This window comes from Pinus tabuliformis, chromosome Q (assembly GCF_031772625.1).
Source record: "Pinus tabuliformis cultivar Carrire ecotype Pingquan chromosome Q, CPIR1, whole genome shotgun sequence".
In the NCBI taxonomy this organism is placed as follows: Eukaryota; Viridiplantae; Streptophyta; class Pinopsida; order Pinales; family Pinaceae; genus Pinus; species Pinus tabuliformis.
In genome coordinates, this window is record NC_142296.1 from 1,359,289,344 (window position 1) to 1,359,313,942 (window position 24,599).

Consider the following 24,599-nt stretch of genomic DNA (forward strand, 5'->3'; position numbering starts at 1 on the left):
AGGAAGGCCTTGAATGCCTTGCAAAACTAGAACAATCCCTTCACAAAACTTTGATAAATTCACTGGTTAACAATGACTATAATGTTGTGAAGTTGTTCAGAAATTCGGTGATTTGGATAAAAGATGCAGACTTGGTGGTCTCCTTTTTAACCTTCTCTCCAATGTCAAGAGGTGCGACCTCTCTTATGTTGTTAGATAAGTCGTTTAACCCTGCACAACTATGCTCCTTATGCCTTTGCTTTGCTAAAGTAGGTTTGCAACCTTGATGTAGAGATTAGGGCAAGATAATGGTGTCCAGAAAGCTTTGATTTGCTTGCCAATGAGTGGGTGTGGAGAGGGCTATTAAATTAGCCTTTAGGTTTCCTTGAATAGGGCTGAATTGTCCTCAAAGTGCTCTTGCTAGCCTTACAATGCCTGCAACCTTACTTTTGCAATTAGGGCTGGTAATTATGCCTAGAACTTTGACTTATTTGCCTCCATAAATTCGGTCTATGGTAGATGATTTCCTTGAGATGATGTAACGCCAAATTGATCTTCTTTCTGTTGAGTAATCTCTAGGGCAATAGTTAGGATGATTTCTCTATTCTTGATAACTGTTTGTGATGTCTTTTTACTTTTTCTTTCTTATGTAAAAATTTCTGTTTTCCCACCCCGGTTTTCAGCTTCTCCTTATTTCTCCCATGTAGTTAAATGCCCATTCCCATAACCATACATTTAACAGACTGAAAAAATAAATATTGCTGAAAACACAAATTCTGGAAATTTTTCAGAATGCTGGAAATTGTAGAATTAAAAATCAGCAATTAAAAACAGCCATTAAAACACATTAAAACACATTAAAACACTGATATTTTTGGTCAACTTGACCCTGGAAAAACCCCCTACAACTCTTGGGGAAAACCAGTTTGAGAGCTCTTCTTTATTTCTGAAAATTGTCTTTTTACAGTGAGAATTATTCAGCAAAAAATCAGCAAGCAAATTTACAACTTATCTCCTTTCCCGTGCCTCACAGCAATCTGGAAATTATAGCAAACAGGACAGCAATAAATGCTGTACGACCTCTGTTTTGCGTGCAGAAAAATCAGCAAACTGCTCCTCGATTTTTGTGCAAAAAATCTGCCTTTCACTATGTGCTGAATTAGTTGTACAAATCTGTTCAACTGCTGCCTTGGAATGTGTGCCAAGCTGCTGTCTCCTTCTCCTTCCTGCTCAGAAATCTCTCTTGCTCTCTTGCTCTCCTTCTCCCAATCTGCTCATGAAAGAATGAATGACCTTTTCCTCCTTTAATATAACTCCAAGTGACTTTTGGGTGATCCAAGTGACTTTTGGGTGATCTCTAAATCCAATGGCTGAAATAGATTTAGATCAATGGTTGAGATTAAATGCTCATTTAAATCTCACTTTCTATTTTTTAATTCACCCCACTTTAATAAAGACCCACTTAGTCATTTATTTCCAAAGTCACTTTTCCTTTTTAATTTTTCATTGACTTTATAAAAGTCACTTTAAAATTAGACTTAATAACTTTATCACTTAAAGTCACTTTTAAATTAGATTTAACTTTATAAAATTATAAAGTCACTTTAGGAGAAAAATTAAATTTTTTTGGACACTTTTCCCTAGGCCAAAGATCAAAGCCTAAGGGAACCACCTGTCCTCCGGTACCAAATTTCAACACTCCCTCTTACCGAGGAAGGTGTTCCTCACCACACCCATCTTGTCTCTGAAGTAGACATGCTTGCCCCGTGGTAAGGCTTTGGTAAGGATATCTGCAACCTGCTCATCAGTGGAAATATACTCAAGCTTCACAGCTCCCTTCTGAACATAGTCTCTGATGAAATGATATCTGATCCCGATATGCTTTGACCTGTCATGAAATACTGGATTCTCCGTGAGTTTAATGCAACTCTGATTATCACAGTAAATCACTGAAGGTCTCAACGGCTGACCAAATAAGCCAAACAACATCTTGCGAAGCCAGATGGCCTCACAACTAGCTAGACTGGCTGCCATATACTCTGCTTCCGCTGAACTCAGTGCTACTGACTGCTGCTTCCGGCTGAACCATGACACTACTGCTGAACCCAACCCAAAACAACACCCTGAAGTGCTCTTCCTATCAGAAGCACAACCTGCCCAATCAGAATCAGTGTATCCTGCCAATCTCACTCCATCTCCCTGCCTGTAGTCCAGACCATAATCCACTGTCCCCTGCAAGTACCGCAAAATGTGTTTTGCAGCCACCCAGTGAACCTTCCTAGGCTCACACATAAACTGACTCATCGTGTTGACTGCAAAACAGATATCTGGTCTAGTGTTGACCAAATACATCAAGGAACCAATCAGCTGCCTGTACAATGTGGGATCCACCAACTCGGAATCCGAAGCATGAAGCTTCTTCCAGTTGGTGATCATCGGTGTCGACATGGGTCTACAATCCTCCATGTGGAATCTGCTAAGGATGTCCACAATATACTTCCCCTGCCCCAGGAAGAAATGCCCCTCCTCCTGCCACACCTCCAAACCCAAAAAGTAATGCATCAAGCCGATGTCCTTCATCTCAAACTCCGCCGCAAGATCTCTCTTGCAGTGCTCTATGAGTCTCTCTGCACCTGTAATGATCAAGTCATCCACATACAGCACCAGAATGAGAGGCTCCTCACCAATCACAATAAAGTAAAGGTTCGGATTTGCCTCACTCTTTGTGAAACCCATCCCCTGCAAGTATGCATCTATCCTGGAGTACCAAGCTCTGGGAGCTTGCTTCAGGCCATAAAGGGCCTTCTTCAATCTGCACACATGGGACTCCTTCCCATGCACCTCAAAGCCCTGTGGCTGCTCAATGTACACCTCCTCCTGTATGAAGCCATTGAGAAATGCGGTCTTCACATCCATCTGGTGGATCTTCCAACCCATCTCTGCTGCTATCGATATAATGGAGCGGATCGAAGTATATCGAGCCACGGGAGCGAAGGTCTCCTCATAATCAACTCCCTCTACCTGGGAGAACCCTCTAGCCACAAACCTCGCTTTGAATTTCTCAATGCTGCCATCTGCAGCATGCTTTACCTTGTAAAGCCATCTGGAAGTAACCACGGATTTGCCCTCAGGCCTCGGCACCACCTCCCAAACATCATTCTTCATGATAGAAGAATACTCCTCCTGCATGGCCTCTCTCCAGACCTGCTAGCTAGCTGCCTCCTCATAGCTAGAAGGCTCAGAGTCAAGGATGCTGGTAACCATCGCCATATAACTACAAAACCTCTCAGGTGGTCTACTCTCTCTGACCGGCCTCTTCGGCTCAGCAACAGATGTGGCATCTCTCAAGGTGTCCTGAAGCCACTTGGGCTTCCTCTTCCTTGAGCGCACTTCTTCCACCGGAGAATGAAACTCCTCCTCCTCATCATCATCAGTAGCCTGAACTCCTGACTGTCTGTCTGCTGTCCTCCTGCCTGCACCTGAACCTGTAGAAGCTGAGGTACCGTGTGAACTGTCCATCAGTGGACTCCCTAGTGAACTGCTCTGTGAACTGCTCTGCATGCTGCCCGGAGCACCACCCCTCTGGCTCGATGAGCCACTGCTCACTGACGGACCTGACATCCTCATAGATGTACCTCCGGATCCCTGCCCACTGGATCCCTGCGACTGACTCAACTGTTGCTGAGGGTCTGGCTGATCCAGATACTCTAACTCCCGTGACCTCCTAAAGGCCCTGTCCTCCTCGAACTTCACATCCCGTCTGACAACAACTCTCCTCTGTGCAGGAATGTAAATCCGAAAGGCCTTTGAGGTCTCATTGTAGCCCACAAAGATACCCTTCTCTGCGGTGGGCTCTAGTTTGGTCCTCTTCTCCTTGGGTATATAGGAGTATGTAATGCATCCAAAGATATGAAGATGACCAAGATCAGGCTTCTTCCCAGAGAAAGCCTCCTCCGGAGTCATGTGCCCCAAGGCACGATGCGGACTCCTGTTCTGCAAGTAAACAACTGTGTTGCAGGCCTCTGCCCACAAGAACAATGGCAACCCCTGATCATGTAACATAGCTTTGGCAGCCTCTATGATGGATCTGTTCTTCCTCTCCGCAACCCCGTTCTGCTGGGGGTTGTAAGGAACAGTGAACTCCCTCCTAATGCCTGCCTCCGCACAATAGTCAACAAACTCTCCAAGGGTGTACTCTCCTCCATTGTCCGACCTCAAGGACTTGATCTTTCGGCCTGTCTGTGTCTCCACAAGAGCTCTGAACTCCTGAAACCGCTTGAAGACCTCACTCTTGGTCTTCAAGAAATAAATCCAGGTCCTCCTGGAGTGATCATCAATGAATAAAACATAGTACTCATACCCACTCAAGGAAACATGAGACATCCGACCGCTCACATCGGAATGAATCAAATCAAGTATCCCCGTCGCTCTGCTGTCACTGCTGGGAAAAGGGGATTTGGCAAATTTGCCCATCGCACAACCTCTGCAAGTATCAAAGTGATCAGTACTGAAATCTGGCACACCTGTAGTGATCTCCCGCAATGTCCTCAAGGCTCCATGATACATATGTCCCATCCTGCGGTGCCAAATCTCACACAGCTCAGAACTGCTAGATCTGCTGTCGGTACTACTGCTCAATGCCAAAAGGGGCTGAAATGCAAACTTGTACACCTTTGCTTGGCGTACACCTATCACTCTAGCTGAATCAGCTGGAGTGTCCCTGGGATACATCAACACCTGTCCTCCCCTGAACAGTACGTCATATCCTCTGTCCTCCAAAGCTGAGACGGATATGAGGTTCTTCCTCATCCTTGGCACATAAAGAACCTCTGACACCTTCAAGGGAGGTTTGGACTCCCTCTGAAATGTCACTGTCCCCACCCCGACTGCTCTAACAACTCTGTCATCACCGAGTACTACCTCAATATCAGTGCCACTCTCTGAAAGCTCTGAGAAGTACTCACGGACTCCTGTCATGTGACGTGAAGCCCCACTGTCCACATACCAAATACCTGTAGATGCTCCGCTAATCGAGGGAAAAGCATGCTCCCTCTGAACCTGTGTGGCAGGTGATCCTGCACTAGAGGACTCACATGTAGTGAACGCAAACTCCCGGTCAAAACGACCTGCAAAGTCCTCAATCTCAGCTGAAGCTGCCACGTCCTGGTTCTTTCCCTTCTTCTTCTTCTTCTCCGGACACACAACTGCATAGTGTCCCATCTTTTGACAATTCCAACACTTCACCTTGGAATAGTCCTTCTGTGTGTTCCCCGGTTTACCTTTACCTTTGCCTTTGCCCCCACCACTGCTTGTGGAAGTCTGCTTCTTCCCTTTGCCTTTCTTGCCTCCTGCCACCAGTGCTACATCCTCATCCTGTTCAGCTGGCTTGGCTGCCCCAAGCTGTCCTTTCCTGATCTCTGTCTGAATGCAATCATCCCAAAACCTCTCCCATGTGGGAAGGGTCTCACGTGCACAAACCCCATCAGCAAAGTTCAACCATGAACGGGGGAGGCCATTCACTGCAATACGCACCAACTCAGTGGATGGAATGGCCTCTCCAATCGCTGCCAACTCATCTCTCACATTGGTAATCTTTGTGAGATATCCAGCTGCACTATCATTACCCATCTTAATGTTCTTCAGCTTCTCCTTCAGGACCATCTTCCGGTTCTCATTGGTACTCTGGTAGAGATTGGACAATGCTGTCCACATCTCATGGGCATTGCTCTTTCCTCTCACATGAGGAATGCAATGGTCTTTGATTCCGTCTAGAATCAGCCTCTTACCCTTATTGTTCTTCTTTTTATACTCAGCCAACTGAGTAATATCAGTGGGCACAACAACAGGGTTCTGTGCAGTATGCACCATGATATCCCAGACTTCTGCCTCCTCAAAGATACTCTGCATTCTCTCCTTCCAAACGCTGTAATTTATATGCCCATCCAGCCTATCCTCCACCCTCAATCCCAATGACATCCTGCTGTCCTAAAACTGAAAAATAGCACTGCTGTAGTAAAGGTAAAACTGCTGTTTATGAAAAAATCAGCTTGCTGGAATTTTCTGAGTGAAAAATCAGCAACTGTAATTTTTCCTTTTGCTGTCCCAAACTGCCCTTCAGCACTCAAGCTCTGATACCATGTAAAAATTTCTGTTTTCCCACCCCGGTTTTCAGTTTCTCCTTATTTCTCCCATGTAGTTAAATGCCCATTCCCATAACCATACATTTAACAGACTGAAAAAATAAATATTGCTGAAAACACAAATTCTGGAAATTTTTCAGAATGCTGGAAATTGCAGAATTAAAAATCAGCAATTAAAAACAGCCATTAAAACACATTAAAACACTGATATTTTTGGTCAACTTGACCCTGGAAAAACCCCCTACAACTCTTGGAGAAAACCAGTTTGAGAGCTCTTCTTTATTTCTGAAAATTGTCTTTTTACAGTGAGAATTATTCAGCAAAAAATCAGCAAGCAAATTTACAACTTATCTCCTTTCCCGTGCCTCACAGCAATCTGGAAATTACAGCAAACAGGACAGCAATAAATGCTGTACGACCTCCGTTTTGTGTGCAGAAAAATCAGCAAACTGCTCCTCGATTTTTGTGCAAAAATCTGCCTTTCACTATGTGCTGAATCAACTGTACAAATCTGCTCAACTGCTGCCTTGGAATGTGTGCCAAGCTGCTGTCTCCTTCTCCTTCCTGCTCAGAAATCTCTCTTGCTCTCTTGCTCTCCTTCTCCCAATTTGCTCATGAAAGAATGAATGACCTTTTCCTTCTTTTCCTCCTTTAATATAACTCCAAGTGACTTTTGGGTGATCCAAGTGACTTTTGGGTGATCTCTAAATCCAATCGCTGAAATAGATTTAGATCAATGGTTGAGATTAAATGCTCATTTAAATCTCACTTTCTATTTTTTAATTCACCCCACTTTAATAAAGACCCACTTAGTCATTTATTTCCAAAGTCACTTTTCCTTTCTAATTTTTCATTGACTTTATAAAAGTCACTTTAAAATTAGACTTAATAACTTTATCACTTAAAGTCACTTTTAAATTAGTTTTAACTTTATAAAATTATAAAGTCAATTTAGGAGAAAAATTAAATTTTTTTGGACACTTTTCCCTAGGCCAAAGATCAAAGCCTAAGGGAACCACCTGTCCTCCGGTACCAAATTTCAACATCTTATTAGCTTCTTCTCTTATTATTATGTTTTTTCTTATCATCAAACAACTACCAAAACAATAGTACATAAAAACACAAGATATAGGTTGCAAGCCAGGGCCAAAACCTCTCCATTTGAGAGGAAAACCCATAAATCTCTTCTCTTATAGATTCTTCAACTGACGAATTCCAAGACCTCTAGATGAAGACCAATACACTTCCAAGACCAAGTCCGACCTTCTTGATGATGTGCTTCCTTTGTCTAAGTCAAACCAAGTCAAATCTCTTCTAGCAACATAACTTCGATCCCCCAACTTTAGATTTTTGGCCTCTATTGTAGGTCTGAAATTTTCGGTCGTTGCAAATGCACCGCATCCATACGTGGGAGTGAAAATTAGCCTTCCATGGCCGCCCAACAACTTCTCTTCACTTGCTTCCTTGTCTAGAGCTAGAGAGTGACCTAGTAGGCTCCTCTTCGAGCAACTTCGATCTTCTTCTAACAACTTGAGAATTTCGACCTTGAAGCAACAAACCCTAGCTCTTCTTCTTTGGACGTGTGAGAGAATTAGCCCAAAAACTTCTTCCTTCTTCCTTCTCCTTCTTAGCTAGCCTTCTTGCTCCTCCTTCGCTTGGATAATGAGAAGTGAATATGTGTCCATGCGAGGTCGAGTTCCTTCCTTTATATAGGCTTCTAAGGTGGACGAGGCTCCTCAAAATAGGCCGACTTCTTAGCTGGCAGGCTGACTTGGTCTTGGAGGGTATACTAACACTTTTAAATACAAAAATAATTCTTTTTACAAGTTACAATGTGCATGATGGGGTCTTCAACATATGGCAATGACTCTTTTGACTTGACCTAGGACAAGCCCTAGAAGCACTCAATGGGTGCTTCATAATAGTAATAATAATTTTTCTTTCATTTTATAGTATACAATAATCAAAAGTACATTTCATATTTATGAAGACCGAACCAAGTTACACATTTTTCAACATTTTTTGCCATCTGTTCAAAAGCCCTAGCTCTGATACCATGTTGAGAAATCTAGGGCATAAAAGTTAAGGTTATTTAAATTTGATTTCTGTTGAATCCATGACATTTTCTTGTGACATTATTTTTGTTATTTAGCTTTGTTTTATCATCAAGACAAATGCCAATAAGAAGATCACAACACAAACACAAGAACCCCAGATGTAGGTTGCTAGCCAGGGTCAAAACCTCTCCTATAGAGGAAAACCCACGAAAATCTCTTTTATAGAATTTCAATGAAGACTTCCAAGACCTTGACCAAATCCCAAGTGATGAGCCAACCAGAACCTTAAAGAATATCTCTGCACAAGAAGGTTGAGGAAACCCTAGTTCCTCAAAAAATTCACACGTGTGAGCAGGCGGATCTTGAAATTGCTTCCTTTCTTCTTTCGTTGGCTTCCATAGAAATTTACTTCTCCTCCCGTTCTTCGGTGGATCAGATCTCATCTAATTCTCTTGCTGGATCAGAGATATATTACTTGTTGCATGTATATGGAAATGATGAGAGCGAGTTCCTTTATATAGGCTTTGCTTGTGGATGAATTGGGCCACCTTAGGCTGACTTGAAGAAGGCTAGTCGACTCATCAGTTGGAGGCTTCTAGGCAATACAATTGACATCTATTATTTTTCTTTCTTGATACATGAGCTCTCCAAGGGCTAGTACATCATGACCTTGACCTTTTGACTTGTCAACAAGACCCCTAGAGCATTCAATGGGTGCTTTGACCTAAGACCACAATATGATGGACAAGAAACCCATTTCAATAATAATAAATTTTCTTTTCTTTTTCTTTTGACAAATACCTCAATGATTATATCAAGTCATGACTCACGTACAAATTATGATGATCGACACTAGTTACATTTCAACAAGGCCGGCTAGGATAAACCTGTCAGAGCAAAATAGACTTGATCCGCGATCCCTTGTACCCACTCTGACCACATCTGGAGAAAAAGGGCAGCGTTGAAGTTGCCAGCCATTTTCTTAATGGAAAAATGCCGTTCTCTGCTCCAAAAATTCGGCCAATACAATACAATACAACCCAACCAAAACCCACAAACGTTCTCGCCTAGTGCTTAGAGCATTACAGAAGTAGCGATCTCCATGTGCACCCGGAGTGGATCTGAACTCCGCAGCGGTGGCCTAGCAAACCCTGCAATTGCTGAACGAAACCCTAACGCTCCTCATGTTGCTCCAGAGTCCTCGCTTCCCGTTTACTGATATTATTAATATTACTTATTATTAATATTTCCGATCTAAAGTTTATTATTAATATCTTTTTACTAGTTATAATGTTACTTTGTGTAATATAATATAATTATAAAGTATTGTATAGCTTTGTTTGATTTAATTTCAACCATAAAAGTATGCAATATAACTATTTTAATTAAATGATATATTTCAACCTGGGTTGTCTCGGGACTGACCCAAGACTTTTTACATGCTACAAATTACAATCTCCCAGATGGGCCCTAGTAATTGGATTTAACTAGACATTCATTGAAAGACTCGTAACATAACGAATAAAATATATATAAATAATGTAAAATAATATAAATGATAATAAGCATAAATAATTATTAGTTAAGTAGTAATTAGGTTGAAGAGGCATGTGTAAGTAAGACATGACTCTTTCATGAAGAGACACTTGCCTGATATATAAGCAAGTCTCTCATTCTCATTTGTAAGTCATTCATTCATTCTTATTCATATTTAATATATAATATTTGTATCTTGATGGATATCTTTATATTCCAAGTTTTCTGGAGTAATTAATTTATAGAAAGAACTTTGTTCGCTTCATGTGGTATTAGAGCAGTTTGGTGGTCCTCTAGGTTGCTTAACCGGTGCACAGAGCTCGTTCTCCTATCTAGGTCCTTGGCTATCCAAATTCGTCAACCTTGTTGTCGTACAATTGAAGCATTTTGCGCAGAATTTGGGAGTTTCTCCTTTTCTCTGTTTTTCTATGCCTGGCCATAAAAAAAAAATTTAACCAAAATATATATATATATATATATATATATAAGTAAATAAAATAAAATAAAAAAGAAGAAGAAAAAAAATAAGAAAAAACAAAACGGATATAAAATCTCATAACAAGTATATTTAAAACTTTTTACATGGGGAAGTCGTGGTTTTAAAAAACAACCCATGGTAATAGCCCATGGTATTTTAAAAGTAAAATAAAAAACCAAAGGGATACAAAATCTCATACCAAGTGACATTTAAAACTTTTTATGTGAAGAAGCCCGTGGTTTTAGAAACAACCCATGGTAATTGCCCGTAGTATTTTAAAAGTAAAAGATACTTTGATAACATTTGAGAAAAAAGGTGTGATATAAATAATTTTAATTGTTCAAATCTAAAGATAAAATTTTCTGAGAAAAAAAATATTATTATAACTATAAAAAAGGATACTATATAAGCCTTATATAGTTACATATAAAAGGAAAAGTGGGTCTCAAAAAAGTATATATAAATTTTATATAATTATAATTTTTATAATAAATATAAATATAAATTATATAATATATATAATTTATAATTATAGTTAAAAAAATTATTATTATATAAATTTTTTTATTAAAAGAGTGAAAAAAAGAAGAAGAAGAAGAAGAGAATATTTGAAATATATATATCTATATATATATATATTAGATTTTTATAAGAGAGAAGTGGAAATTTATTTTATAAATTAAGAGAATATATAAAATTAAAAAAAAATAAAGGAAAAGAGAAAAAGGGTTTTATATAAAAAAAAGTAGTGATTTAAAAAGGTATTTAATATTTAAAGAGTAAAATGGAGACTAGTAATGAAAGGTTTCCTGAAACCTTTGGTAAATATGTTGATACATTATTTCAAATCAAAGGATTGCTTGTAGGTAGAGACATCATAATCTCTATCTGTCTTGTTGAAAGAAGTAATTATGTTAGTCTTAAATGTGCTAACCAATTGGTGATTCCTGAATCGAATATAGTTGAAACAAATATTTGTGGCAAACAATACGATATAAGCAATTTACACTTAAATATTGGAGATTATACTTTTACCTCAAAATTCACTGTGAAAACCTTACGTTTTTACGATAGTGACATTGATAGTGACATTGTTTTGGGGTGACCTTGGATGGAAACTCTAGGTTCCTTTATTCTAAATACAAAGGAGAAGTTTTTAACATTTTCTTACAAGAAGAAGAAAATAATGCTCCAAGAGTTTACACTAAAACCAAATTCAGTAACACCAGAAGATATCTCAGATATTTCAAAAGTAATGTCTCAAGAAGGTAAAAAGGTATTACAAAATATGCAAAAAGAAATTGACAAAATCAATGTTGACAAAAATGAAGAAGTTTTTTGATTTAAAAACCATAGCGAAAAATTACTGTTTCAAATTAAGAAACGAAGGATAAGAAGTCATTAGAAAACAAGGTACATCAACTTATTGAGAAAGAAGCATCAAATGTAGGAATTCAAGTTGATGACAAAATAACATACCGATCCAGTGAATGTCACAACTCACCAAGAAGACAATTCAGTTAAAGAAAGGACACACTTAGATGTTGCAGTTCAGCCAATGAACATCCCCAGTGAATGTTTCATAACCAACTCAAAGACATCTTCGCGAAAAGAAAATCTAAAAATTGGCACATGCCCAATAAGGGAAAGTAAAGTTCCCTATCGGCATCCAAATCATGAGAATAGACAACTCAACCAAGCTACTTATCGGAACCATTCAGACCAGAAAAAACAAACTGATGTTCCATATAATAGTGATGTACTCTCAATCCAGTCTTATGCTAACAAGTCGTTACAAAATTCCAGTGATCAAAATATTATACAGAAGATTAATCTCAGATGGTCTGATTCCTTCTCAATGCGACAATTTTGTTTGTCACTAAGAAGATCATATCAACTTGTATCGACGAGGATGACTATTCCTAAAGAGAAAGACGTTCGAAGCCGAAAAAGAGATCAAGCCTTTTTTCATCGACAAGCTTTGAGGACAAAGCTCTTTGAGGAAGGAGGCAATGTAACAAATAAAATATATATAAATAATGTAAAATAGTATAAATGATAATAAGCATAAATATAATATAAATGATAATAAGCATAAATAATTATTAGTTAAGTAGTAATTAGGTTGAAGAGGCATGTTTAATTGAGACATGACTCTTCATGAAGAGACACTTGCCTAATATATAAGCAAGTCTCTCGTTGTCATTTATAAATCATTTATTCATTCTTATTCATATTTAATATATAATATCTGTATCCTCATGGATATCTTTATATTCCAAGTTTTCTGGAGTAATTAACTTATAGAAGGAACTTTGTTCGCTTCACTGTCCTGGGCTGCAACATCCAGAAACTCCATGCCCACTATTTGAGATGCTGGGCGGTGTAGGTGCCGGAGCTTTGCCATGAAGGTATGATTTGGTTCCTTAAAGCAGGTGCCATTCGGGCAATCAGCTTTGACATTCCCATTACCATATACCCGCAGGACCTGACTGCATCTCCAACTGTCTTTTTGCTGTGTGAACCATCACAACCATCACAATACATGTCAGCAGCTTCATGGCTCCTGCCTGCTGTTCACTACCTTCCGCAAACAGTTCTGAATGTGTAGAGGAGGAATGTAGTTTTTTAGGAGATGCTGGGCATGCTACAAACTCCAGAGGCACTGGTATGGCAGGGAAGTTAAGATAGGCAAGAAAACTATAATGGAGGAAAACTCGACCATACAGTGCCTCTACTGCATGGAAAATACAGCCGTATCTATACTATTGCTGTATTTTCCTACAGGAACAGGCTATATGGCAGTATTTGGTAACTATGGTGTTTTTGTCCATAGCCTGTTAAATATTTGACTGTAGGTGGTGGTGCTGCATCTTTGACACTTCTAATAAGGAGTTTGGTTGTTGCTTGTATTTCAATTTTCATGATGGTTGTTTCTCTGACTGAATATTGTCTCTTTCTAGGGTTTGCATGCTGTAAATTTGGGGGATAGCGGATTTTTAGTAGTAAGAGATGGATGCACGATCTTAAGGTCTCCTGTACAGCAACATGACTTCAATTTAACATTTCAACTTGAAAGTGGTGGTGGCAGTGATCTCCCCAGCTCTGCTCAGGTCAAGAAATGCTATTGTTTGATCTATTTTGGCCTATGCTTCATATTTAAATTGATTCTTTGTAGCAAAATTTCAGATTCTCTCTTTTATTGTTAATGTTCTAATTTTGTTTAGTGATACAGGTTTTCAACGTTCAGGTTGCTCCTGGTGATGTAATTATTGCTGGTACAGATGGTCTCTTTGATAACCTATACAATAATGAAGTGACTGCTGTAGTAGTTCATGCTGTAAGAGCTGGGCTAGGACCTCAGGTTACAGCTCAGAAAATTGCTGCACTTGCCAGGCAGAGAGCACAGGATACACACCGGCAGACCCCTTTCTCCACTGCTGCCCAGGATGCAGGTTTTCGATATTATGGTGGGAAACTGGATGATATCACTGTTGTTGTGTCGTATGTTTCAAGCTCTAATTCCAACTAGGGGATTCAAGTTTGATGTTTTTGATAATTTGTGATTCTGAGGTGGGTTTAATGACTAGCCATATCCTCTACTGCTTTTGCCTGTTAATATATTTAATTCTCTAAATTTTGGTTCCTTTGTATCCTAAGTTGTCTGAAATCATGTCATTGCAATAGTAGTTAAATAGATTTCCCAAATATGGAATAATTGCCTTCTACTGTTCCATTAGAAATGATGTAAATGAATTTGAACAGGAAGGATTGGTGATGTTCTGGATCCATTCAAGGCTATCCAAATTGGACCACTGATGTAAACTACCAGCTGTAAACATGCGAATATCAACCATTATTTTTGCCTCTGTAGTGGAAGTCTCATTAAATCTCACAGCCTCTGCTGAGAGTCTGTGATAAGCAGATCAACTTCTCCTTATTGTATGACTCCTGTTTGTTCGGGAGCCACTGGAGATGTATCCTACCATAACCAAATTGCAAAGCAACTGCGGAAAATGCAGAATATTTGCTGTATTATATTAAACTTTTGAAAAATATCAATACCAACTGTTGTTTGGGCATAAAATGTTGTATGAATGGTACTTTGCAGATGACAATGTTGAAATGAAAATATTAAAGAGCTAACAAAGGAAATATTTTACCACTGTTCTTCATGTTTTAATCAAATATATTGGGCATTTACTAGCTCTCACAATTTTTGTTGGGGATATGTGACATTTTTGAGTTATTATCTATTGATCAAGTAAATATTTACTGGCTGTCCAGTTTTGCATGCTTGGTGAACTAGATTTTACCTGCATTGCCAGGGGATGTTGTTTTGGCCCTGGGTGGCACGTCTCCATATCTACGCCTTCTAGGGATGCATCTGACCACATCGCTACCTTCCTAGGGATGCATCCCACGTTCTGGGTATGGGATGATGTTTGCAGGGAAACTTAAGGGATGTGCCCTGAAAGCATTTTGAAATTCTGATTTGTAGGTACTAGAGATTAATCCATGCCTGGTGTTTTAATTTTCAAGGTATGATCCTCATCCTCTATGCATAATAGTGTGTATTAAAATCCGATTTGCATTTTCCATACCTTGTGATCTGCTACATGAGTCTGTTCAGTAAGCTATCCAAATTGTCCGACTTATATTTCATGTCTAGATAACTGATATAGAGGATTAGTCTGTGTTTTGCGTCCAATGACTGCACAGCTGTTTTTATTTGTCTATTTTATTGTGTGGCGACCTCTTATATAGATTCAACTCATGTGTCTATTGCTAAAATGTTGACTGTCTAAATTTCTTAATGATTTGCCCTTTCCACAACTGCAGGAACTTTAAATTGAAGAGATATTGTCTAGAGTTCAGATCACAGGGCTTATTCTTAAGTTTGTACTGTTGTACATGTATGTTATTTATATGTATGAAAAACGGGTATGATTTGTTTTAAAATTTAGCTGCTGCTGAACCGACCAACAAGATATTACAAAATATAGATGAGTTTTTCATGTGTTCTTCAAACATTCCTGAAAATTCAAAATTATTTTCCACAGGCTGTGCAAGCCTTTCTATCCCTACTTGTCTATCCATTTATCCTACTAAGGCCCCCCTGCTTGACACTGATCGTGGATGAATGGATCCTGTCGCACTGTATCCTCCTCCTATGCCTTCAAAGTTCTTTCAACAATGATCCAACTGAAATTTTTGGGTTTGGGGACTGGGTGACGGGAAGGGGGGTGTGGTAACTGCTGAGACTGGACCAGAGAATGCCTCTCTTTCTCCAGCTTCACAAGCCTGTCTTGGAGCATGCCCACTCCCTCTGCCAATTCTTCCTAATGTTGGTTATGTTTCTCCATAAAATTTCAACTGTCTTTCCTTTTTTCTCGTGGGTGTTGGCAATTGTTCTCCAGGCTGAATACTTCAGGCTTCCTTCCAACCCTTTCCCATAGTGGACCTCCGTTTAGAAGCTAAATGTGAGATGCACGGGCTGTTCACTCTTAAGTTGTGTCTGTCCTCTCTTAACAAGAAGCATCAGACTGGAAATGAGGAGGAATGTCCAGGCATTCAAGAAATTAAACCCACATGCAAAAAGTCATCCCATCCTCTCTGCATTGATAAATGTTACCTCTGGTGCAAAGTTAGAGTGAGTCGTCGGTAATGAAGAGGCTTTAATGCCCATATCTTAACTGCATTCACATTTTGCCACTTGTCACCAATGCTTAATTCCATGAAACTTTGGACCAAGGATAAATTGGTATAGGTCAGGGGAGGTAGGATGGATATGGATCCTCATCGTTTATGCTTATTACCTTTCCAACTACTTCATTTGCTTTCCTATCGGCAGAGGCATTGAGTCTTCTCAGAACATGAAAGAACTTATGGTATCGTAACTCTTTGTAGGGCTTTGAATCCTTTCAACTAGCTTTCCTAATTACATGTCTTGGGGTGTTGATTGATTTTGCATGACTGGTTATTACTCGTGGAATTCCCCACCACAGTTAACCCCTCTATTCTTTCGAGTATTGTCAACCCATGGAACAATGACAGTGACTCTTCTTGGCTATTGGTGGCCTTTCTTATTCTCTATTCCTAACTTATTTCTTGTTTTCCTTGGAAATCGAGAGCAATCATCCCTGCACCTGTTACCTCTTTAATCCATCTTTATTAACTTATTTTCCTCGACTTATTAACCTCTCAGCATCACAGGCAAAGATGGAGTTCACGTATAAATATAGAGAAAACAGGTGGCTTTCAGAGAGTTCAATTTTAAAATTCTAATGTGTAAGGGTTTGCCATTGTTTAAATTAGGTGCCTGGGTGCAAGTGTGTGTGTGTTTTATATCTAGTTATAGAGTTGATGCTTGGATACGCGAACTCCATCTTTGCCTTTGATGCTGAGAGGTTAATAAGTTGAGGGAAATCCCCATAAAGGTGGAAAAAAAAGATTGGCTAACTTTTACCCGAAGTTTGGCTACCTATCGAAAATATAGGAGTAGGCCAGCCTTCATGTGACAATGGATGCAGATATAATCTTTTAGTTCAAAAGCCCTTTATGTGACAATGGATGCCAGATATAATCTTTGAGTTCAAAAGCCCTTTTTCTCGTAAGAAATCAATAGATGTTCAAACAATAGAACAATGGCAGAGCTTTTCGCTAAGGGTTGAAATGCTAACACCATACCACCTTCTCTTGCCTACCGTTGAATGGATTGTTATGCTTTATACAGGGATTTGCATCGGCGTGTGTATTATCTATTTAGAACTGGGGTATTTTTAAGATTTGAGACGGCCTCAGAGGAAACATTCAATATCCTAATATGTCAGAAAACGTGTGTCATCATCGAAGGAGACATTGTTTATAATTTGAACCATGTTGGCGGCACTAAGATATTTTGAGAATTGAAACAACTCAGTTTTTTATATGCATTTGTTTTTCCGACACTGTGATGTTATTCTTGAAAAAAATCTGAGTGTCACCAAAAGAATCATAATCAATGCCCCACTGTGATAACCGACATGAAAAAATATTATTTGACTTTTGTTGGAGATTGAAGAATATATACCTTCTCATTTCCCACTGTGATAACGGACATTAAAAAAATATCATTTTTGACTTTTATTGGAGATTGAAGAATATATACCCTCTCATTGATGGGATGGTAAAATGTAAGATTCAGTAACGAATGAACTTTGGTGACTAAGTTTTTCACTGACCTGGAGCTCAAGTTCAAGATCCCTTCATGTGGTTGGTGTTTGTCATCATTTAAGATTTGGCCTTCTAATAACGTGTTAGGATGTGTAGTGTTAGGATTTCTGTACTTTCATGTGTGACTGAATAGGGGTTCTATGTGGGGTTAATAAACATTGTCAAAATTGATTTCATTTCCAAAATGTATGTTAAGGTGAGCAGCAGGGCATGTCTTAGCTTTGTAAAGAGAGTTTGAGTTTGTTACATAAATTTTCACTTTGATAGCATTTTTCATTTAGGAGGAATTGAGTTTTTCAGTTTGATAGTTTAGTATTGTATTTTATATAGCAATTTGAATATTTCATTTTGATAATTTAGGAATATGTTTTATGAAAGATAAGTTTTTTTATTTTGCAAAGTTAGTGTTAAATGTCGCGAAGGGATTGTTATAGTGGTCAATAATGAATTTTGTTATAATTTGAATGAAAAAGTATTGCAATTAAATTTTACCTGTATATTTGTTTCGAAAGCATCGTTTCTATTTGGATATTTCATTCACATGCCATAACAAACAAGTAAACGTTGTGGAGTTCATTGGTTCAATTCCTCTATTTTGTTTTGCATTACCTTCAGCTTCATATTGACATTGGCTTCATTATCTTTAATTTACCTAAATAGTGGAAACAAACATTCTAAACTCGAGTGGGCATGTAAAAAAACGTTTTTCACAATAATCAAATTCAAAGAACACTCAACATGCACTGTTACGCACATTTTAATTTTTAGTTACATCAATAGGCATGAACCCCGCCCTGCCGCCCCCCAATAAGAACTTCCCCCCTCCCCCCTCAATTAAGAATCTGAATTTAAGAACTTGCCCCCTCCCCCCCTCAATTAAGAATCTGAATAAAATGGTTCAAAGTTAAAGACACTCGCATATTTTCGTTGTTTTTCTTCATCGATGGATGAAATTTCTAAATTGGTAGTTTATTTTTATTATTAGTTTTTACCATTTTATTTTAATTAAGTAGGTTAAAATCACTGAGTTGGATTATTTAAGCTAGATATCACATTTGGGGAAGTAGAGTTGGAGAGGGTGGTGGATTATGAAGCATATGCCTTTGCAATGAATTTGTTAGTCACTTTCAATTAACCTATGAAATCTCCAATCTATGGTGTGGTTAAGGGTGGCTCCTCTGTTTGGAAACAATTCTTTTAGCAATGTCTAGACGAAAATGAATCATATATCTTGGCATGAAACGAATCAGCTTCTTTTGTTGATACCTATTGGTGGTCAATGACTGCCCTGATTTTTTAATCAATTGAAAAATTGCAATACATGAATTTATTGTTGATATGCTTTTGAATTTCTTTTAAAAGAAAGAAATATGCACTCCAAAACTATGAGAGGTGAACTATTTTGGATCCTATATGATAACTTTATATGTTCAATTTCTATGCAAGGTGGACTTCTTTAGATTCTATAAGATGGACTTCTTTAGATTCTATAAGATGGACTATGTATCAATTTTCATATCTTTGGACTTATTGGTGAAGTTGTTTAAGGAAAATATGGTATGGCTATTTAGACTTGTAATCCTAAGAGTTTGTATACATGTTGGAATAACACATCACTTCTAGGAAATGCTAAACAAACATCAGAGTGGCTTGGTTTCAAAAATTGTGTTATTATCCTCCAATTAGTGTGGTCCTCTATCAGGGGGTTCCTTTGAAGAAGCCACTATTACAAACCACACATATAATGATGATTCTTGTCTTCATCGTGGATAATTATTATTCACCATGATCTCAAACAATACATACATAGATGATTCTTGTCTTCATTGTGGACAATTAAACCATTCGCCATATCTTTTGGATCTGCAATTATGCTCGGATGCATTGTGGCCTTGTTTGGGGCATTTTCTGTCGTGAGTTTTCTTCGAAGGTTGCTATGCTAAGGGATGTGTTGAATTATGGTTGTCATTGATGTCAACCCAAGCAACACCAGAAGAAGCCCCGCCTTTGTTGACCAATATGACATGGAAAATCATGATATTTTGAGTCAAAGGCACCTTCGTTGGTTTCTCTTTGTCATGCCGATTCTGATGGTATGTGGCACATCACGAGGGTCCTCATAGTTTGGGAGACATGCTTAATAAAAACAAAGCCCCCTTCTTGTGGTTGAAATCCCCAAAAGGAGACGATTTTCTAGACCTTTATTAAATTGTCAATTTAAATATTTTTATGGTTGTGCCATTTTTAAAATTGATTTCGAAGGAAAATGATTTTGAAATGTTGAATTTTAAATGCTTCCCTCCAACAAGTTGGTCTCAATTCATAAAAAAATTGGCTCCAATAATTTAAATTTTAAATTTCGCTTCTTTTCCCTCAATGGGGTCAGTGTGCCCCTCCAAAAGCTCATTTCAACGTATATAAATATAGGGGCATTTTGTTGAGAAATCTAGGGCATTAGCATTTGGTGATTTCTCTTCAATTAATCACTGCTTGTGAATGCTGTTTACTTCTTTAGATTATGATCTTCTTCCTCTTAGATAATTAGTGTTCTTCTTCATCAAACAGTGACCAATGCATGAACATAAATAGACAAGAGACATAGAATGTAGGTTATCAGCTAGGGCAAAACCCTTTCACTCTTTGAGAGGAAAACCCACACAAATTCTTTTTATAGAGATTCCAGTTGATGAATACCAAGACCAAAGACCCTTGACCTATTAGCCACTCCAAGACCAAGACACAAGGCCTCTTGACAGTGATTTTTTTTCTTGTCTCTAACACTTCGACCTTCTTAGCATCATCGAGATCTTATCACTGTTTTCATACTGAGATCATACCAAGACCAAGACCCTTGACCTATTAGTGACTCCAAGACCAAGACGCAAGTCGTCTTGACAGTCATTCTTTTTATTGTCTCCTCTAACACTTCGACCTTCTTCGCATCACCGAGATCTTATCACTGTTTTCATACTGAGATCTTCTTTACTGTGAGATCTCCTTGTTGCTAGAGACCTTGCTTAATATGATGTCACCATGACCTTCCATGTGATACAATTAGTTTCTTTATCAGTCCTTCTTGTGATGACATCAAACCTTGCTTACTCTGGTATCACTGAAATTCTGTCTACCCTCTCTCCTCTATTCCACACTATAATCCTATAAGTACATCGAATTGTGGCGCGCGCGCGCACACACACACACACATATATATCATTGTCCGCACTGTTGTCTAGCTGATATGACACCGAACTGTTCTTTACTAGACTTACTATTGCAATCTGTCTATCCGAACTCAGAGATAGATCCGAACTCATCTATTGTTCTACCCATCTGAAAAACTTAGAGAGATGTCTGAAATTCTTTGTGTATGTGAAGACCTTACGCTCATATATATAGTAGTATGTGCATAAATAAGCCGACCTATAAAATCAAATAGGTGTGTCTTCATAGGGTGAACTGACATAAGTTCTTTCATTCATTTTGGACACTGACTTGAAAAGGAGGATTGTGCTTGTCTTTGGAGGGCTTCTAGACAATTTAATAAACTCGTATACATTTGACACATGCTCAAGAAGAGCTCTTCATACATGACATTAATTCTTTTGACTTTAATGACAAACCCTAAGGCTCTCAATAGGAGCTATCTAAATAAAATCTCTTGCTCATGAAACCCATGAAGCAAGTATTACAAAATAATTTTATTCTCTTCTTTTCATCATTTACGAAGATCATAATTACATGTCATTATGATGACCAAACCTAGTTACACTTTAAAATACTCCCTCTTAACTAGGGAGGTATTCATAATGGTACTTGGTCATTCTCAATCTGAAGAATTCTCATAAGAAGAATCAGATTGGTAACCCATTTGTTTAGCATCATATTAACCAACATTGTTATATAGCAAGGCCTTGACTAACAACTCTATCTCTCCACAAGATCTGAGCTCAATGATGGCGAGACCCATGAGTTATAGACATCCTCATCTCTCTCGGAACATACCGCACCCGGGTTCTCAAGGTTTGTTCCACCAGAATTATTCTTATCTTGGACTCCCTAGTCCTTAAAAGAATATCAATTTTTCATGGCCCCTCTTATTTGTTGATTTGTGGTAGCATCAGATGTGCTTTAGCCATGAAATTTGGTGGAGAGGCTAAGACACATAAGATCTCCAAGACCCAGAAATCGTTTGGGGAAATTCCACCCGGTTGGAGAGATATTAAAATAATTAATATTTTTAATGGGGTTCCTAAGTCTAAACTTAGGAAAATTAAAATATTAAAGGGTATTAATATAAATGCGAGTGAGAATGTTCTAAATGACATGGATCAAACCAAATCTAATCTTAGCTGTTGATTAGGGACTTAATCTCGGCCGTTAAATACTCAACAGGAAAAGTATAAGAGAAGGATTGAGGGTTAGTTGAAGATACACCAAATTGATCAGTTAGTTCGATTTTCTGGAGCGGGGTTTGTTGAGAGAATCGAACTAGTGATCTATTGCAGCAAAGGGCAGTTTGACACAAGGCTGAGAATACATAGTAGAGAGATAGAGATAGTGCTAGAGAGACAACGCAGAGCTAGGGAAGGTTGACGCAGAGGCAGCTGGGAGCTATGCAGAGGCTGAAGAGGTCAGCGTGGGTGACGCAGAGGGTCTAAGGGCTGACGCAGAGCGCTAAGGGGCTGATGCAGAGGCTTTAGTAGCTGTGTAGGGGCTAGCAGAGCTGATGCAAGTCCAAGAGGTAGTGCGGAGAGATTTTTTGTGGGGCAGATTGAGTGCTTGTGAGTTGGGAAGGGTGACGCAGTCCCTGCAGAGTGACGTAGAGTAGTAGAGAAGCTTGGAGCAGCTTTCATTGTCCAACTAAGGAATTGTTGTAGTCGTCGTGGGATCGTTCATCTTGTGACTAATCAGCCGGAATATCCGTCTCCGAGAAGAGGTACTTCTACCGAGGTCATTCTCTGTTGGGTGAGCCATTTCTGGCACCCTAGTTGTATTCAGAAACTGCATAAAAATAAAACCTTCATATTTGTTGCACCGGTTTTCCCGCATAGGGTTTTTCCGGGGGCGATTGTCCAAAAATAACGGTGTCCCTTGTGTGTTTGTCTCAGTTATTTTAGTTGCTGATTTGTGTGTGTTAAGGTTGCATTTGTGTTTATTTTCAATATTGATATTTATAAATAGCTTGTTAATAAAAAGAACAAGTAGGAGAAAATAAACCAGATAATGTAGTAGGGATTTCTGACGTGTCAGACTTAAAAATTTCAACATGGTATCAAAGCATTGCAGATCACAGGAGGACTGAATGCACCAACAGTGGTATGAAGAATTTGCAGTAGTAGCAGCTATCCTGAGAGACAATGTTGTTCCAGAGCAGAAGCAACAGAGAAGAAGTGACGCAGAGGGCCTGTGTCATCATTTCGAGTCAAGAGGAGGGCCAGCGCAGAGGCAGAGAGGGGAATATCAGACCTATGTAGTGCCTGATCATCTTTCTGAGCCAGGAAGGATCGACACTATGGCCAGGAAGAGCAGATTCTGCGGTTGCCGGGATTACACAGAGCCTGAAAGGCTCAGTTTCTTCAGTTGTTGGGGCTTGGAGAGCTATGGGCAGATTGTGATTGAGAAGGTGGTGGGGTGCTGTTTTTGTCAGAAGAGAACAATACCTAAGGGGACGGAACCGAGGTAGAGGGAGTCGCTACCTTGACGGATTTCTGGCAAGAAATTTAAATCCGAGTTGCAATTGTAAGGAAGATTGGAGAGGAATGAGAAATCAAGACTTAGAGGGAGATTTCTAGGAGGGAAGTTGAGACTTAGAGGGAGTCCAGAAGAGGCGCTGAAATCGCAGTGCACAGACTGAGGGATCAGGACCGGTTGGACGAGGCTTCCAACTTTGTCATCTGGAAGGTCAGGATCCTGGCAGTCCTGGATCGACATCACATCAAGGACTTTGCCTTGAGAGCCGTGGCTATCCCAGTGGACCCAACTGAGAATGAGAAGTGTGATGATGCAATGGTGAGGGTGAAGTGCATGATCTTAGACAGAGTCAAAGATCATGTCATACCACTTATTGCTGAAAAAACACAACAAAGAAGATGTGGGATACTTTGACAACCTTGTATTAGGGCACTTTCGTGCAACGAAATATGCTATTGGAAAATCACCTGCGGTCATATTAGATGCAGAAGGGAGAGTAGATAGATCCATTCCTTCTTAGGTTGCAGGGGATTCGGGACCAGCTTACTTCCATGGGGTCTACACCGGATCCAGAATTTATGGTCAAGACTACCCTAAATGCAATCTTCGAGGAGTGGGAGACATTTGTCCAAAGTATTTTGGGCAGGGATACTCTTCCAGGTTGGGAAGAGATGTGGGCAACTCTTCGCCAAGAAGAGATTAGGAGGTTGACCAAGACAGGGAGTAGTGGCAAGGGAAGTTGAATCAAGAAAGAGGAGGAGGATGATGTGGCTCTAGCATCTATGGGATAACAAGATAAGAGGAAGAAGAAGGATATCTCCAAGGTGAAGTGCTCCTATTGTGGGGAGTTGGGACATTATGCATCCTAGTGTACCATGAAGAAAAAGAAGGGAGAGGCTTCCAATTCTAAGGTAGCTCCAGCTAAGGCGGAGAAAGAGGTTGAGGCTGATGACGATTGTGCCATGAGTGCTCATGCACCTCTAGAGAAGAGGTGGGGAGACATCGAGTTGTAGTCAGGACGACTACATACTAGGGGCAGGATCCTTGAGGTGCTCAAACTCTTGGATTATATCCAACTATGGGAGCCCTTTACGATAGTAGCAGGATGACAGAGGTCGGGTGGAGAAAAGTGTATTGGAGAAGTAAGGCAGTGCTTGGGTGCAGAAATATGAGGCAACGCAGTGGAGGTTGCAGCAGTGAGAGAGACAAAAAGGTGTATGCAACAACGCAGTGGCAACAGAGAGTGCACAAAATAGCAGCAGAGGTAGCTTCAACATCACGAGGCTTCTAGACTGACCGAGATGTTAGTGTTTGGGATAAGTCAGTGACCTACTTCTCGGTAATTGAGTTGCAGTGAAGCAGTGAATAGTGGCAGTGCTAGGGGCAGCATGGGCAACACATTGAGAGGGAGCTGCAGTACAAATGCAGTAGTCGCAGTGGTAGTGTCATGGGAAGTAGTACAAGAAGCAACAATGCAGATGATGTGTGGCAGCAGGCCAAGCA

The 24,599-nt window shown here is 39.4% G+C and overlaps 1 protein-coding gene across 4 annotated transcripts in view; it reads left to right on the top strand.

The window, feature by feature from the left end:
- LOC149224968 (putative protein phosphatase 2C 55) overlaps positions 1-14,361 on the top strand; it is a 64,900-nt gene extending 50,539 nt beyond the window's left edge. For all 4 annotated transcript variants that reach the window (XM_089386367.1, XM_089386369.1, XM_089386368.1 and 1 more), the window contains 3 exons: positions 13,154-13,303; positions 13,426-13,763; positions 13,956-14,361. In XM_089386367.1, coding sequence (XP_089242493.1) covers positions 13,154-13,303; positions 13,426-13,722 — 447 coding nt within the window. In that variant the 3' untranslated portion in view covers positions 13,723-13,763; positions 13,956-14,361. The remainder of the gene's footprint in view (positions 1-13,153; positions 13,304-13,425; positions 13,764-13,955) is intronic.
- The last annotated feature ends 10,238 nt before the right edge of the window (positions 14,362-24,599 follow it).